General features: G+C 36.2%; 1 protein-coding gene across 1 annotated transcript in view; it reads left to right on the forward strand.

Moving 5' to 3' along the window:
• GRM8 (glutamate metabotropic receptor 8) overlaps positions 1-17,796 on the forward strand; it is a 341,574-nt gene that overhangs the window by 53,291 nt on the left and 270,487 nt on the right. Inside the window, exon 2 of the mRNA XM_072868969.1 lies at positions 7,847-8,063. Within this exon, the coding sequence (XP_072725070.1) occupies positions 7,847-8,063 (217 nt within the window). The remainder of the gene's footprint in view (positions 1-7,846; positions 8,064-17,796) is intronic.

A 17,796-nucleotide genomic window follows, 5' to 3' on the forward strand; every position in this document is an offset into this window, starting at 1 on the left:
AAGCTATCTGACCATCCTTGGCTTCCCATTTGATCTGATGATTGGAGAACATAAGAAACTGTGAAGGAAGAACTAACAACCATTCCCAAGCTCAAGGTCCCCCTCACCCCACCTCCTTGGTATTTGATCTCAGTATGAATATTACTCATTTGATCTGCTGTTTCTGCAGTTTATCATTCAGTGCCTGGACCTCAGCTGGGTTTAAATTATTTAGAAAGAGGCTGCCTACAGATGGTGGATAATTTAATGTGCAACTGCTTAACGTAGTTGGTTTTCAGAGCGGCAAACCCCAGGATTTAAAATTATGTGGAAATACCAGAATAGAGCTCCCTTACTGAGAAAATGCCATTGTTAAACATTTATCAATAGACTCTCTTGCCCAGAACATTGATGACAGTTCAAGCTGTCCTTAGATGGATTCTCATCCTCCTGGAGTTACACAGCAATGCACAGTGTGATAAGATGTGCTTCAGCTGTAAGAATGTTCGTAATGCATAAATATCCTTTTAATGTTTTTGCCCTGAAGTGCATCACACAGCACAGAAACCCATACTTTCCAGAGTGGTGAATTTGTTTTGTAGATGCTGCATCTATTATGGGATTTGAGATTGTGATATCACATTATTATTATTATTACTATTTTCTTCTATAGTATCCCTTGTGTGTAATTAAAAGTAATGACTTCTAATGAGTCCCTGACCTACTTCAACCCACTGGAAGGAAACTAATTCTCAAATTTGAACACTTTATATTAAACACATTCCTCCTTTGTTGCATCCTGTTCTACCAGGGCAGCACAGCAGGTGACAAACTGAAATATGCTTGCTGTAGCACATCTGGTTAGACTTTATGAAAGATATTTTCTGGCTGGTGAGGATAGAATGCAGTGCAATGGAGCTTTAATATTTTTTCATCCCATAATCTGATACTATACAATTACATGTATTAACTATAAGAAATTACTTTTTCTAGGGTAATTCAGTTTATTCAGAATACCATAGTTGCTAGTCCATTTGACCACCAGACATAACCTCAGAAATAGGTGTGATAGATAATTACTGTGTTTCTAGTTGAGGAAAAAAAAGAGAAAATCAGTAATGAAGGAGGATTTGCATGTTTGATTTTATCCCCATATTTCCCCTGGACTAGCGATTGCATCTGCCTCTGTAATTTTTCACATACCAGACCAACCTATGATGGTTGCAGAAATAATTTTGTTGGCAACAAACCAGGCTGCATTGATTCTCAGCTACGTCCCTTTCTCATGAAAAGATCAGTGCAGCTCACTGAACATATATTCTGCTCAGGAATATGTCTTCAGAAGGTAACTGATGGCAACAGAAGTAAAGTAAAGCCAGTGAAAGAGTAATAGGAAGTGAGAAGAAAGAGGAAAATAATTTAACCATCCCAGCTCAGAAACATTTAGGTGTGATGGATCACTTCTGTCCCTGTGTTGGGGGGAAAAAAATAGCAATAGCTATGTTGCGTTTTATCACAAAGACCGTATCTTTGCACAAAACCTATACAAACATATAGGGAACTTTCAAAAGATTTGAAACTACCTTATCATTAGCTCCTCGTCATTAGCTGTATGAATTGCAAGCACCCTTGACAGGAACTTCTATATTTACTGCAAATAGAATGACTTGGAATAATTCAAATGAACTTAAAAAAATTCCTGCCTTCCAAGTGAAATCAGCTAATGGCAGTTTAGCTTTCAGATTATACTTTTGTTCTTTCCCTTTCCAAAGCTTTTAAATTCTACTAAACTTTTTTGAACTAAATACATTTTAAATTGCATTCAACTACGTGAAAAGCATACCTGTTTTTTCTTGCTTTAGCTGATAGGAACATATTTTTTTGGGGGGAGTGGAAATCTGCGGTAATTCCTGAACAAGCTACATTGCTGAACACATGATAAATACTGTGGTTGAGTGTCCTTAACATACAGAGAGAGCATTAAGTGTATACATCTAAATAAATATAGTTTAGAATTACATGTGTTTATATACACATACATATATATGTGAATACATATATACATCTACTGGGAATATATATTGTCACAGATCGCTCCTCCTCATGATGAAATCCATAGAAAGAGGCTGAATCAGAAAACTTCATATGCTGAAACTTTTCCACAACATCAGGTCTAGCTGATGGAGTTGGCAAGGTGTCACCCTGCTCAGCTGCTCTGAGCATTGAACGGGGCATCTCACATCTCCAGAGGCATTACTGAGTCTTAATGTGTTATATCTTCCCAGGATGATTTAATGTTGGTTTATTCTGAAAATGAATGAAATGAGGTCCCTAATGATGGCATGGGTGACCTATTCAGTTTTTGTCATAGGTGGAAAGATGACATTGCAGAAGGGAGCTGATCATTAGCTGTGCACAGATGTCTTAATAGTCATGTGTAGCCAAAATGAGTGGGATTGTGAGATTCAGCAGAAGACATGTAGCTGTTTATAGTATTGTTCTACATAGTGTGTATAAAAGTTGAATTAATCTCACAGGCTCCCTTTATAGTCAGTGGAGAGAAATGGGCAGTTTCAGGGTGCGTTTCATCTCCTCCTAGAGTTAGTAACAAAAAAGAAGATTTTAAATCTTGTTTGGTATAGTGTGAGATGTTATTAAGCCTCATCAAACTCTTTTGAATCTTGAATGTCTATCCTGAATGACTTTAGCACTACTGTACTGCAGGCTGACATGTTTTTTCAGAAGTGAAAGCAGGCTAAGATGATGCTCTGGCTTGATGGCAATTTACAAATGTGACTAATAGCTAAAATATAGTGACCTCAGCTCTCATCCAGCAACTGTTCAATATCTAAGCCCTGAGGATTCATTTCACCGCTGCAAGTTTTTTCTACTCACAAAGAACTCTTTCTTGCTGTACAGAAGAGGGAATAAAAATCTTGAAAAGACAGGGCTATTAATGATTAATGATAGACGTTTAAAATTCAAAAAAGTCACCAGGTTGAAAATGTGTTTCCACAGTCAAATTTTATTTCAAGCACTTTTACTCCTTTGCAAGCTTTATTAGTTGGTGGTAAAATGCCAGTTGATATTGAGCAATCACTAACCTAAAGTTTATTGACTCCAATTTGTTAGCTACAATTATTACTATTTTTAATGTGCTATTGCTAATATTCCTCAAAAAATGACTGCTCAGTGATGAGAGAATGGAAAAGGGAAATAAAATGCTAGTTGATATGTTAAAGTTAGTAGTGATAGGACTGAGTGGGTAGCGAAACTGAAGATGCGAGTGATTTAAGCCCGTTATGCTGGGTGACTGTACAGCACAGTTACTGCTGTAACTCATAATCAGTAATGTTCAAAATTACTCGTGATTCCTTTCTCAGGTCTTTTTTCTTATGAGCTTAGCTTATTTCACTGTCTGCTACTCTGCTCCCAAATCATGCTTTCAGCTGAAAGGCTGTATAAAGGAAGATGGCATTTGAAATGGCCAGCTGATACTTTACATTGACAAATGCAGCATGCAAATGGATTTGAAAGCTCAATAAAAATGGTTCCAGTGAACTTCCGTCCAAAACTTGGACAGCATGTCATTGAAGAGAAGGCATACTAAGAGCTGCCTGCTGTGGTGAAGATGCTTTACTGGAAGGGCAAACCTAGGTCACATAGTTTCCTCTACCATCCTCAGTATAACACCTCTGTTTTTGGATTTGGATCCCAGCACTAGACCCACCAAACAGATCCAGGGTAATGCTTCCCTATGAATAGTCCTGGATTTGGGAGTGGAGGGTGGCTTTTATTTTCAGTGTACAGGGGACTGACAGTGGTTTACCACTTGGCTGAAATAAATGAAAAGTTACATTAGCTGCCTTTAGCACTTGTGAAGTTGTCCACACCTTCTCCATCAGGGAGTAGCAGTCTGTTCTGTAGTAACGCTTGGTGGATATCTCGTACAGATATTGTTCCCCCTTTGAAGTTCTGCCACAGTCACGCTTTGTGGTCAGTTAGTTCTGAAAGTAACTGCTCCATCTTCTGTAATCCCCTGGGAAGGGGAGACCTTTAGAGACAGATTTTAAATCAGCTTGGAGGTGTATACAAAAAGATCCAGAAAAAACAGAGACTATTCTCGACTGCTGATTTTGGCTTGAATGTATCTTGAAGGCTTAGCCTGTTACTTATTTCTCAGCAATTGTTTTCTTTTTCTTTTTTTTGTTCCAAATAGTTTTATTTTTTTAAGCATGCAGAATCATTTTCCAATGCCAGTGACTGGATAGCAGAATGAGATGAAGCCACCACTGACTTACATTACAGGACTGAAGGATTGCTGGTAGTTTCAGCAGTAGTTCAGTATGCACCAGGATTAAGACCAATACATAACTAAAACTGGATTTTGTTTCAAGCCACCACACTAGGTTTGTTTTCAAACATTTAATAGATAGCTCAAGCTTAAAACAGTCATTAAAATAAGGCTTCTATGAATTCCTCTGTATAATAATTTCAGAGTTCAAGTCTGTCACCCACTAGAAGTCAAGAGTTTATCAGCAGATTATAGGTTAATGGGAGGCAGTGGCCAAACCACAGGATAGGAAAGAATAGAAAATATATATCAATGAACATTCAAACATGAATGCTTTTAGCCATTGTCAGTGAATGTGACAGCTGTTGAGTGACAACAGATTCAAATGTAGTTATATAATCCATTGTTTTGTTTTTTTTCCTTTCTTTCCCCCAAAGAAAAGGAAGTATGCTATTAACAGTGCTATATAGCACTTAAATACAACATAAATGTTACACACATTGTATTTAATTTTGAAAATTTAGATTGAGAAATCTAGAATGAGAAATATGAAACTCCTTTACAGGTCTCTTTCAAAATGCAGTTTATGTTTCAGGGGCCAGTGGAACTTAAAGTATAAATACAGTCTGTATTTAGAGAATTTAAAAACACATATTACTGAATTGATAGAGCATAACAATTCCCTTGCTTAGGCAGCATTATGCTCTATCTTGTAAAATGTACTTGGGGACATGTAAAATGGTTTATTAAACCTACAGTCCATAACTAGAGTTGTTACACTTTAATGTATATATTTTTCATCCATGGATTATTGAACCACTGAATCCTAACAATTTGTTCTCATGCCAAACAATTTCTTTGAGTGTTGTTCCGAGTCTTCTCAGTAACTGTGTAACTGTTGGAACACACCCCAAATCCTCAAATTTTAAAGTTATTTTTCAGTGCCCCCCTGTATACAAATGTGCATTTAAAAGCAGGCAAGGAAAGAAGTTTCTGTTTACTTTCACATAAAATGCTTTCGCAGAAGGAAATCTGTGAGGTATTTCTGGGCGGGAGATCTGCAGTTTTGGGGAGAAAATTCTTGAATGTAAAGTGTTGTCTATAACCATGAGTGATGTATACAAAAAGAAATATGGAAATTATCTACATATTCTGTTGCATGAACCATTTTTCTCAAATCTTAGGGATGTATTGCTATTTAGAGAGTGTCTTTCTCCCTACTTTTACATGGCGTATTATTCTTTCATGCTAATGAAAACTTGGCAGAAGTTATAAAACAGTGGTGATTTAAGCCTACTAGGTATGCCAAATGATTTCAGGGTATTGGGTTTGGACTGTATTTACCTTCTGTTTTCTTCCACTGTTATTAGAAATAACTCTAGGGAAGAAGCTGAACTACAAAGAGCTGAAAAGTAGGAAAGTAGCATCTCTTCTCTGCATTTTCCAAGGCCCCAAATAAGTGATGTTCATCATACATAAAATATCTCTATTGATCTGAAACATCTCATTGCAGTGTTGTACCAATGTCTCTCCTACAAACACACATCTAGGATTTGTTATTCATCTCATGCCTGAAGAGAAACAGGAACTGAGAAAGTTAATGGATATCACTCTGTGGTCTAGACTTCAAGATTTTCAATGACAAAGTATCAGTCTAAAAGATCTCTTACTGGTGTTGATTTTATGAACGTTATTGATGAAATAACTTTCAGTAAAGCAACAATGCCATAGTATTTGTGAAATGGCACACCGAGGAGCAAAATGAGTAAAATCACAGAGGTTGGAAAAAGATGACTGGTTTTGAGAGTAATAGAGCAAATTTAGAAAGGGAATGATATGTGCTCTAAATGCGCATAATTGTGTTATTACAGGCCCAAATCTCTTGTCTGTAAAGAGATAAAGATGTTTCAAACATTTTCTGAGAGAAAGGGAATTTATACAAGGCAAGTTTTGTAAGGACAATTTATCCTTTATTTTTACTTGGTGGATCTTTGCTGTGTTAGGAATACTGATTTCCATGAGATGTAACCTTTAGCTTACTTTTTCTGTGATCCTCCCTTCCCTTTTTTTCTGTTCTCTCTGGTTGTTATTATTACAACATTTCAGGTTATTTATTCTGAGGTGTTTCCACAAGTAGAAAATTCTTAAAGAAGAATATAGCCAAGATACATAAGAGTTTATTTTGTTTTATTCTGACTGAGAAATGACTTTGTCATCCCTTAGGCTATAAACCATTTTTTCAAGCTGTAAGAGTCTAGGCTGTCTTTGCAGGTATGGTTAATGACCAGACTCCTTGAATCCCTTATATTTGCCTCAAATCCCTTTTTTAGTTTGTGCTGATGAGAAAGCACTGTACAGGAGCTAAGAGTTGCACTGAAACCTTCTACTATAACATCTAATATGACAGTGAGCATTTACCAGATCACCCGTTATCTGGGACTGCTAAATTTGGTTCTCAGCAGAATCAATTTAGGAACTCTGTTCAGATTCCTCTCTTGAATACTGTTTTATGTTTTGTAAGATGTGAATTAAGCACCTGTTATTAATATAGATTACAAATGCAATGCAATATCTGGAGTATCTTTCATTTCAAGCTAGTGACTCTTTCATCAGTTTTACCATTTTAAATAAGAAAATAATTCCCCTTTTAAGTTATAATAAATGTTAATTAAACTTTCTTGCACCAAAATAGTCTTCAGAATAATTGAATATTGCTTACAGACAGCTTATTCTGGACATTGCCAAACCATTTATTTAAGATAAGAGTTAATAGAATATCACCCTAGATTTTTTTTTCCTGTGCAAATAGTAATTTATTTTAAACCTATATTTCAGTTATTTAGTGGGGTTTTTTTGTTGTTTTTTTGTTTCTACGAAGAATATTGTGGTGATTTCTACAAAGATTACCATCCTTGTAACCTTTCTCCTTCTCTATGTGTATATTGTATCCAGATTTTTTTTTGTGTGTGTGTGTTTTTTCATCAGGTAGCTTTTGGTATTAACTACATAGTCTCCATATTCTTAAATCATGCACAACACCATATTAAAACTGGAAAATGAAAACTCTATGACAGAGAAAGCTTGAAAAATAGGAATAAAATGGGAAAGCAGACTTGCATGTACATAAATAAACAAGACAATGAAATGGAAATAATCTACATTTTACTTGTCAAATTTAAGTGTAGCATTTTTAAGAATCACAGTCATCAAAACTGACCTTTTCATCTTCTGTAGTAATAGTAAGAATTCCTCCTTTTTTTTTTTTCTTCTTTTTCTTCACCTGTTCCTATCAGAGCCAGGATCAAAAAAGAAGTTGTTACACTTACATGTCAAGGATCATGACATCTGGAGAAAAGCAGAATGCATTATTTCTCGGTGAGAGTGTTATACAATAAGACTTGACTGACATTTTACAAAATCTGAGATGCTTTCTGATCAGTTGATTTAATTAAAACAAGATATTCAGTTCTGTGCAATGCTTGTGCGTAACATATTTTAAGCCTTTCAAACATACAAGTATATAGTGTAAAATGGTATTAGATTGGCTTGAATGACTTGTCATTCTATTTGCAGATACCTCAAATCAGCTATGCATCTACAGCTCCAGAACTGAGCGATAACACCAGGTATGACTTCTTCTCTCGAGTAGTCCCACCAGACTCCTACCAAGCACAGGCCATGGTTGACATCGTGACAGCCCTTGGGTGGAACTACGTGTCAACACTGGCTTCCGAAGGCAACTACGGAGAGAGCGGCGTGGAGGCGTTCACCCAGATCTCCAGAGAAATTGGTGAGTGTATGTTTATCAGGTTTTGTATTTCTAGCTGCTGGGTTACAGAGCATCACTGAGCTCTGCCTAGGTCTACGCAGTGTGATCAGAACACCTGCAAGCATGTTACCTGGACTCAGGTGGAGGGGTTTATGGATGATTTTGCTGCTCGCGCATCTGCCAAGGTGACAGTTCTGGCAGTAATTTAAGAAGAGCTCCTGAGAGAGGCAAAAAATGTATGTCTCTTGCCCCGTTTGGAAAGGGGGAGCTCCTTGATGAATTAGGGGCAAAAAGCAACCATCAGCTGAATTACAGCCAGATTTGAGGAGAAGCGATTAATTTAGCTTAGGAAAATCATAATTCAATGAGACATCATTTTCCATGTTCCAGCACTGATAAATCTAGGGTTTTTAATTTGATGAATTTGAAAAACAACAAAAAATCTGTGAAGTACAAAGACATACCCTTGTTGTTTTTCCTCCAGGATGAAATGTGCTATATAAATACAGGCATTATTATGGAAGTATATTTAAGTCCCTTTGATCTTTTTTTTTTTTCACACTTCCATAGTTATTTCTGGCCTGAAAAAAATGGCTATTTCTCAGGAGCAGTAGGTTTTGGACACCAAGGAATAAGATGATGAGTAGCAGGTGGTTTGAAAGCAGGCAGAACTGGTCTTTCATAAATGCAGTGTTAAATGACACAAAATAATATCCTTTCAAAAAAAATTTTAAAAATTGCAAACAGCCTTCCTGTCCTTCCTCAGAAAGCCTGGATTAATCTGCTGGATTCAACTTTCAGGGCATGTATCTATGAACTCTGGTTCTTTCAAGTCAGCTTGTGTGAGAAAATACAATATCTTCCATTTTCAATAACCACATGTGAATATAGGGACTATCTCAATCATATAGGAAGGTGCATGTGTGTCTCAGGTACTTATGCTTGAGCCATAAAGGTTACTGATTACTCACAATCTGTCAGTAAGACAAAAACGCAGTGATTCCTGCCATTAGGAACCTGTGTGTATAATATGCTTGATTGGTTAACTAACAAATATTCTGTTTCTAGCTTCTAATCAGTGCTGTCAGATCCTAGATGTCTTCATGGGAGAGCCAAGGCTGACTACAATATAATGGTTTGATCTGGAGTTAGCAAAGGCATGGATAATTCTTCCACAGTTCATATCTAAAAGAGATGGTTTATCTATTGTGTCAAATACAGCAGAGAACAGATTGGCTGCCCCACACATTCACTGAGTAGTTCATTGGCTGAAAATCACTTTTTCTTGAAACCATCTGCAGCCCAGCTAGTTCTGCTGAGTCCTGAAATTAGACAAATAAAGTGCTCAGGACTTTTTCACTGTTTCCCATTTCCAGAAATATGGGAGTTCTTCAGATGGGTGCAAGAACAACTACTGTGATTTCATTATAATCACAGTGACTTAAGTTTGTGTCAGTTGGATCTTGATCGATCCTAGAATAAAAAAAGATCATTGCCATTTGGTAAAAAAATAATATTAATAGGATTAATTAATTAAATATTATTAATAGGATTGTTAATCCAAAGCAATTAAAATCATGAGTGGGTGTCCTAAACATTACAAGATCTGTGTAATACCAAGAAGCATAAAAAGTGGTGAGTTGTGGTTTTTTTTTTTTTTTTTTTTCTCTTTTTCCCCTTTATGATTTACATTCTCTACTAGAGCACTTGATTTTGGTAACCTCTGTACTCATAGCAATTTACCGACTATTATGCATACCACAGACTTGAATGGTTCTGAAGAAAGAAAGCAGAGGAGAGGCAAGACAGACAAGTAATTTTTAATTCCTAGAAAAATGTTGAAATAAATAATCAGGTAAATCTTATGTAACCACAGGGACATGATCAATAGCCAGTGCAGAATTGTCAAGAACAAATAGTATCAAAGCCATCTAATAATTTTCTTTGACAGGATAACAGTTTTATAGCTGGAGAAGAAGCACTTGATGTCATGTCTCTTGAATTTAGTAGTGTTATCTCAGCTGTCTCATACAGTATTCTCCTGAGCAAATTTGGGAATTGTGATCTAGGTGAAAATATCATAGGCTGGATGCAGACCTATTTAGAAAACTTTGCTCAGAGTGTAATTAGCAATGTTTTCTGTTTAAAAGGAAGAATGTGTTGTGTGGTATTTGGCATGTGTTTATGCTGGATCATGTACTAGCCAATATTTTCATGTTTAGTCCAGATGGACTTGGAATGAAGGATATGCTCATAAAATCTGGAGGTGACTTTAGGCTGGGAAGGACTAGGAGTGTATTGGAAGAGATTCTTAGAGCCCAAAACTGAAGATATGGTCTGAAAAAATAGTATGCAATTTAAGAGACAAATGCAAGGCATTGTGCTTCAGCAAGAAGGATCTGTACAATGAGGAATACAGAAAGACTGGTCAGAAAATACTATCTCAAAAAATGATCTGAGCATGGTAGTAAATTATCATAGAATCATAGAATGCTTTGGATTGGAAGGGATCTTTACAGGTCATCTAGTCCAAATTAAGTTATAACCTGCCTATATTCCTCATGTTTTACTGGAACATGCAGATGGGCATACCATCTGTAAATTAATTTGAGTAGTCCTCCAATTTTCCTGGCAGTTATGAAACTTCATTTTGACTCAGTACAGGTTTTGACCCTCACTTCAGAAAAGGTGAGGGACTCCTTAAGTGAGAACAAAGACAACCACAAATCTTGAAAAGGTGATCTGTGACGAGTGACTGAGCAAGGTGGTTTGTTAGCCTGAAGAAGAGTTGACTAAGAAGGGAAGGTGTTGGAAAATAATGTTTTCAAATAGACAATGGCTTTTACAGAAGGGTAGAGGACCACTTGTTCATCCAAATACAGTGTATGTGAACAGAAGTAATGGAATTAATCTCTAGCATGATTTTGTTTAGATTTGGAGAAAGACCCTTTTAGTGGTTAAGACATTAAAGCATTAGACCAGCTTGCTTGGGGACATTTTTGAGCCTCCATTGCTGAGGATCGGGGAGAATGCATTAGACAAACACCTACCCAGGCATTACATAAGCGTACTGAGTTTTTCCTTGGGGTTGGGAGGTGGATTGGATGATTTCTTAACGTCCCTTCCAGCCTGATTCTATTATCCACTGTCCTCAGACTTTTCACCTGAACCATAGGGCTGGAAATTCTTTTAAAATGGAAAGTTTGAATAGCATCAAGCTATGAGGTCTGAGACTATAGAGTCTAGGCAGGTTTATAAAAATCATCAGCAAGCTGTGGATGTGAATTGCTATCCATGCACACAGAAGAGCAAAACTTACCAGCTCTATGTTAATAAACTGTGTGTTAAGAGAACCTCATCAGGACATTGCTCCCCCTGTGCTGCTGACATACAAATGCATAGGACAGCTCAACTCCTTTCTGAGTACTTTACACCCTGTTTTAGATAAGTAACCAACAACTGGAAGCAAAATGAATGTGAAGATAAGCATAATGGAAAGCAATAAATTTGAGGAAAGGATGTGAAAGAAATTGATATATTAATTTCTGAAAAAAGTTCAGTGCCTGAGAGGACATGTGAGATAACAGTTTTGAAAATATAAATTGGAAAACTTGGGATTTTTTTGTTTTGTTTGGGGGTTTTTTTTGTTTGTTTTTTTTGACGTTTTCTCCAGTCAGTTAAGGATTAAGAAGGAGTAGGCTTTTAAATATTTTAAAAATAGAGATTAATTTCATGTATTTATAATTTCAGGTACTTGTTTGTTGTGAGCTTGACTCTTTGCTCTAATTTCCAGTTTGACTGGCCCTCTGTTCAACTTCTATTTCTTGATCAGTAACAGAAGCGGAAAGGAAGGAACAGGATCCCAAATGAAATGTGGAATACTGAAAAGGTCAAAGTGGTGCCACCCTGACATGTCACAGAATATATTACATATCAGAATCTGCTCTCATTTTAATGACAAAGATCCTGTCTGGGACAAAGCATAGCTGAAAATTAAATATTTTACATGACAATCATTGTAAGGAGAATAGGGAATGGTACTTATTCCAATGCACTCTTCCATGCATTACTGTTTGAAGACAATGATTAAATTTATGGAATTTTCTACTCCCATTAAAAAGTTAATCAATGATATCACTATAATCATTTTGGCATTGTGATCAAGTCATTTTGGTACATTGGCCAAAGGAATTAATTAATATAAAATGATAATGCTTAAGAGTTTAAGCATTAAACTGAGAGAAACTTGACTCACCGAGAGAAACTAACAAGGGGAAAAGAAGGAAGCACATTTTACCAAGTCCTCATTAAACTGTCATGCTGAATATTGCTCTTCTATTTACTTTGCTCTTAATGATGTTTGACAAAATAAATGTTGGAAAGTCTCTAATCAGACTTCTTTTAATGGTTCATTCCCCCTGCTATTAGATACCAAATGAAGTTACCATCAGAGAGAAAATCATGGGATCCTTTTCACTTTTTTACAGAATACAAAAACATTTGGTTCAGAAAAATCTCTTTGGGGTCACAATACTTACTCAGTTAGTGCAATGTTTGTACTGGAAAATGTAACAAATCCACAAATAGTATATGAAATGCCACGTGACAGATTTTATCCCCACTAGCCGTAAACGAAAAATTGACACAAGCACTGATAGGTACTGGCAGTGAAACACTTACGAAACTATCAGAAGAGGAGGTAAAAATGATAAAGGCAGGGAACTGTAGTTGATCATTAAGAATAAGTGAGAAACTTCATCATTGCTTGCCCCTTTTTTCCTTGTAAGTCGGTTTTACATGTCTTGCCAGAGGTGTAAAGAAGACAGCAAAGAGGATTTAGGACCACATCTTTGACTGAGCCAAAATGACATAACTTCGTAGCAGCTTTACCCCAGAAGAGAACGGTGTACTTAATATTAGCGTGTACCCTTGAATGCTTGTTTTTAGGAACAGTGTTTTGTAGTTTTACCTACTCCCTTTATCCTGGTATATTGCAGTTAATAGCATTTTTCTGAGAAGGGAAGGGAGTTACTTTATGATCCTTGATATATTTTACCATTACAGTCACATTGATAACTAGATACCTGATTGTAATGAACACATATACTGAATGAATGCTACAGTAGCTTTATTTAAATTGTTTCAGACTTCAACATAGCTAGTTACGTAGAGAATGGTCTGTGACATTTCTTTGAGGAAGTTCTTAGGTCATCTTTGTCTCTTGTCAATTTTTTGTGTGTCTACAGTTGTGCATTGTATCTCTGCTTTTCTCCAAATTATTGGATTACTTCTTACCTTTAATATCTTTCGGACGTCTAAAACTTTCAATGGATAAAGTGAAAGTTTAGTGGGAAGTGGGGAGGGAGAGTTGAGAAGGAAAATAAAACAAGGTTGTGTAACCTTTCCTCTCCACTTAGATTATTAATTGATAATTTAGAAATAAATAAGATGGATTGCTGTTAAGATTAATTCACAGTTGCTGCAGTAATATTTCTATACCTTTGATATAAAACTAAAGCTTTTTGTATCTCGTTAAGTAAGCTGACGAATAGACTTTCTTTTTTTTGCCCCCCCCAAGATGTTATTTAATAGAAGATTAAAAAATCTTGCAACCTGAAGACTGAAGAAATACAATACATGAAGTGTAACCTTTTTCCCAGAGATATTTCTGCTTTAAAGACTAGTTTCAAGCTTAACAAATTAATTTTCACAACTACTAATATTCTAACATACCATCACAAAGGGGAAACAGTTTAATTCAATTTTAAGTTTTACTTTTATATTTATGCAGCTGAACTCTATTGATAACACTGTATTTCAAGCTGCAAGCTGTAATTAATAATAACACTAGATAATTGGCTACAGGAGCTTCAAAGTAATGTTTGAAAAATTACAAAATCAGATGGTAGGTATATTAATATTGCAAAAGCTTGAAAATTATTCCTGCAGTTTTTAATATTTGTATGAATTAGTACCTGATAAAGAACAGTGTAATTTTTAGGGATTTGTAGTGAAGGACCATTTTAGTTTCTCTCAGTGGTGCTAATCAGTATGATATTCTTCAGCTTTAATTATATGTTTTTTTCTCTATAGTTTAAGGAGGTATCTCGGAGCAGTAAGCATACAGTGGTGCTTTCCTGGTATGCTGCCTGACCCTCCAGTGATTGTTGGAAGAGGGACTTCTTTATCTCTAGTAGCTCTTGAGGGGTTTCTTCTTCAGTCAATTAGTTGAGGCACTTTTTAAACCTCCTGTAGGAAGCTCACTAGCTACAGCGGGGGGGGGGGGAGGGGAAAGAAGAAATCTTCTGTAGAACTGGGTTTTGTACCTGCCCCAAAGCATATGTACCATACAGTGGACAAAAGTTACATAGCCAACCTTGCTTCCTTAACCAGTGTGGCACAGATTCGCTGATAAGCTTGAAGGAGTTGTATTCCATTCAGATTTCTTATTCTTGTGGCCAATTCAAGCAATAACATCTCTCATAGGGGTGCTTTTAAGGTATTATGACAAAAAATGCCAGAAACAGTTACAAAGAAGCCTAAGTAATTTACAGACAATATAATTTTTTCATGGATTGTCTAAGTAATGTTGTCACATATTTGAAACCACCATTATACTTTAATACTTCTGGAGTGAACTAAGTAGTTATGAGAGTTGGCAAAGGGGGTCCCAAGGAGGCTGCTGTCTGGAGCTAGGGATAGGTACCATCCCTATGTTACAAGGGAGATGCTTGTACGCTAAACACTTCCTCTTGTTCCCCTACTTGTACAAATTATTTTTATTCCACAGGAGACAGTTTAGATTTTAATTCTGGAAAGAAGTCCTGGGCAAGAAATAGGGACTTCTGTATGTGCTTGAAACTGGAAAAAACAGTGAATACTTCCATGAATCTCATGGGATTTAGCAAAGGATTAAATGCACAGGAAGGTTGTCTCTCAGGCTGCCAACAAGGCTTGGAGTAGGAAGACCTCGCGCTGCCTCGTTTTTGCCCACTGATATTTATTGTCTCATGCCAGCTGGGGTGTGAACTGTGGTCAAGGCTGAGTTCATTAGCTATTTTTATATGGTACAGTTACCAAATAGGTGTGATATTGAATCTCTTCTGAGTCTGAAGCTGATTTCATTTTGCTTATAACAGTCAGCTCTTGGAGAGCTGAGACAAATATGCTCCTCAGAGCAAGGACCAGTATGTTTCCACAGTGATGCCTACTATCATGAATTTAGAACATTTCAAAAACTCTGAAAAAAAAAGGTTAAAAGCTCTTTATAATACGGAGGACCTCTGCACCTTTGTGTGTATACTCATGTATTTAACTTACTCCTATAAGTACTATAGAAGTCATTGGACTATATGACTTTTTTTTTTTCTTTTTACTTCACGTGAACATCAGATATTTGCATTGATTCTGAGCACAAATTTAAAGAATGTTAAAAATGTCCAGGAAAGAAAGTTTTATTTCAGCGGTGCTTTTAATGCAAAGGCTTGTTAGTAGAACCTTTTAACTTAGTCATGATATCTAGTTCAAGATTTTAAAATGTAAAAATGCAAACAAAATTATAGATGTGTTGATGCTAATTTTAAAAAAAGATTCTTATTAGATTAAAAGCATACTTTTGTTGAAATATAGTGTGTTGTTCATAATGAATATGCATTTTCATTAAGTGGTTTTTCAAATGCAGAGCTCTGTAGCAGTGGTTGGGGATTACAAGTTTCAGTGTTTATAAACTGAAGTCAGTAGTTTAAGGGAAACAATTTCAATAGTGTTCAATTTGTATTATTCAATACAAATAAGATGTAAGGTGTACTTTTTAATATCAGATGTGAATAAGCATTTAAAAAATAGTAAGGGGTACTGGTATATTTATTTGGGGTTTAAATCAATAAGAGAAGTCTTTCTAAAAGGAAGTTCGCTACAAAATATTGGGCCAAATTTAGAAATCACTGCTTAAACTATAGTCTATACTATGCTTGAGACCTCTATGATTATAAGGGTGCTTTCTGGACATATAAACTGTTATTAATATTTCTGAAATAAAAGATAGGATAAATATGTAGGTATTAATATACTGTCAGACCATTGCAATGAAGAAATGAAATTTCTGAAGTGCTGCTGTTCTGTGTATTAGCATTGTATTAGCATGTATTACTGTAGAGCCTGTAGATGCTCTTAGATTTTGTGACTCTCTTTTGCTAGGAAGGAATCCAAGAGCAAATAATTCACACATAATGAAAAAACTCCTGTGAAAGCAAACTTAGGAGATGTCTCAACCAAAATGTAGCCATTCTAGTTGTTTTTGACCAAATTTCACACAATCTCTTTAACAAGAAGTGGATTTTAACAGAGTTAATCCCAGTGGATATTCTTGTTGTAAGTGAAAGTATTTGTAAAGGTGATACTAGAAGGGAAAACATCAAGGACACGCAATGTGATTTGCAGTCTGAATAAAGCTGCCCATGTCTGGTTTTTGCATTATGATTTTACTGTGGTGCAAGACAGAGGACAACTATGGGAAATAATTTGACACCTCATTTTCCATGGTGGTTGTGCTTAACTTGTTAAAAAAAATCTGTCCATAATAAGTCCCAGAAGCTTCACAGATTCTGCAGTGAGTGAGATTTTTTAATCCTTTATCAAGAACTGACTAAGAGCTCCTTTGGCCTTTATTTTTTTTATAAACCTCTGTTATTATCACTTCTGCAGAAAGCTTGTTTTCACACAAGATTCAGCATGGCACCTTTTGTATTGCAGCAGTGCGAATGATTGTTGTAAGTCCAACTTGATCAGGGATCGAATATGCAGACCATGGAGTATTCTTGATCAGAGTCTGTATGAGTGAACTTTGCCAACATAGCATTTAATGGTTTTGCTTTCCCAGTGTGCACAGATTTTGCAAGGAAAGCCTGTACTTAAGGGCATCATCCGAGCAAAGGAGCGTGGTGACATGGGCTTGGGCTGTATTTACATGTTCTTTTTTGTTAACATGTCAAAGGGTTCACAGTGTTTGAATTGTAATCTTGGTTGTGCTTCACTGGTCTAGAGTCAGTAGTCTCATTCATGTTAAGAAGTTACACCTGGTAAAGAGAAATTCCTGGCTCTTGAGTTTGCTGAGAAAATTGCATTTTTCTGTCTGTAGGTCTTTCTGTCTTCAAATGGTTTCTAGTAGTTTTAAATGTTTAGCATTTTTGCAGCTTTGCTTTCTACCTGGAGATCTGTACCTCTTAAAAACCATGTGTGAGAAATGCCTCATGACTGAATATTAGCAATATACTCTTAGTATCACTCTTTCATGATCTGTGGCTGCAGTTTAAACAATGAAGCACTGGAACTGTCAGACTGAGTCAGACACTGCCGGTCGATATCTTGTCTCCAGTGGTGGCCTCAATTACATGGAAGAGAAAGATACCAAAATCTTCCTTAACAGTGACTGGCAGAATTACCTATCCAAGGAATGTTCTGTAACCTCAGGTATTTAGTGGTTGATGCTTACATTTCCTGAAGCATGAAAATGTATATCCATTATGATTTCTTCTTGTTATAATTTTAACCTCACTCATTGAATGCCCTCTTGTTTTGAAGCTATGAAGGGTATGCAGGAGAATCCAGTTAACCTCCTTCATAGTGTGCCTTCTTACTTATCTTAACTCTGGGTTAGAAGATATGAAGTAATTGCAGTTTAATAGTTTTTGTTGTCAGTTGCTGGATCCCTTATTTCATTTATATCTCTTTTAAGCTGTGTAGCCATGACTGAACA

Source organism: Ciconia boyciana, chromosome 1 (assembly GCF_034638445.1).
Source record: "Ciconia boyciana chromosome 1, ASM3463844v1, whole genome shotgun sequence".
Classification (NCBI taxonomy): domain Eukaryota; kingdom Metazoa; phylum Chordata; class Aves; order Ciconiiformes; family Ciconiidae; genus Ciconia; species Ciconia boyciana.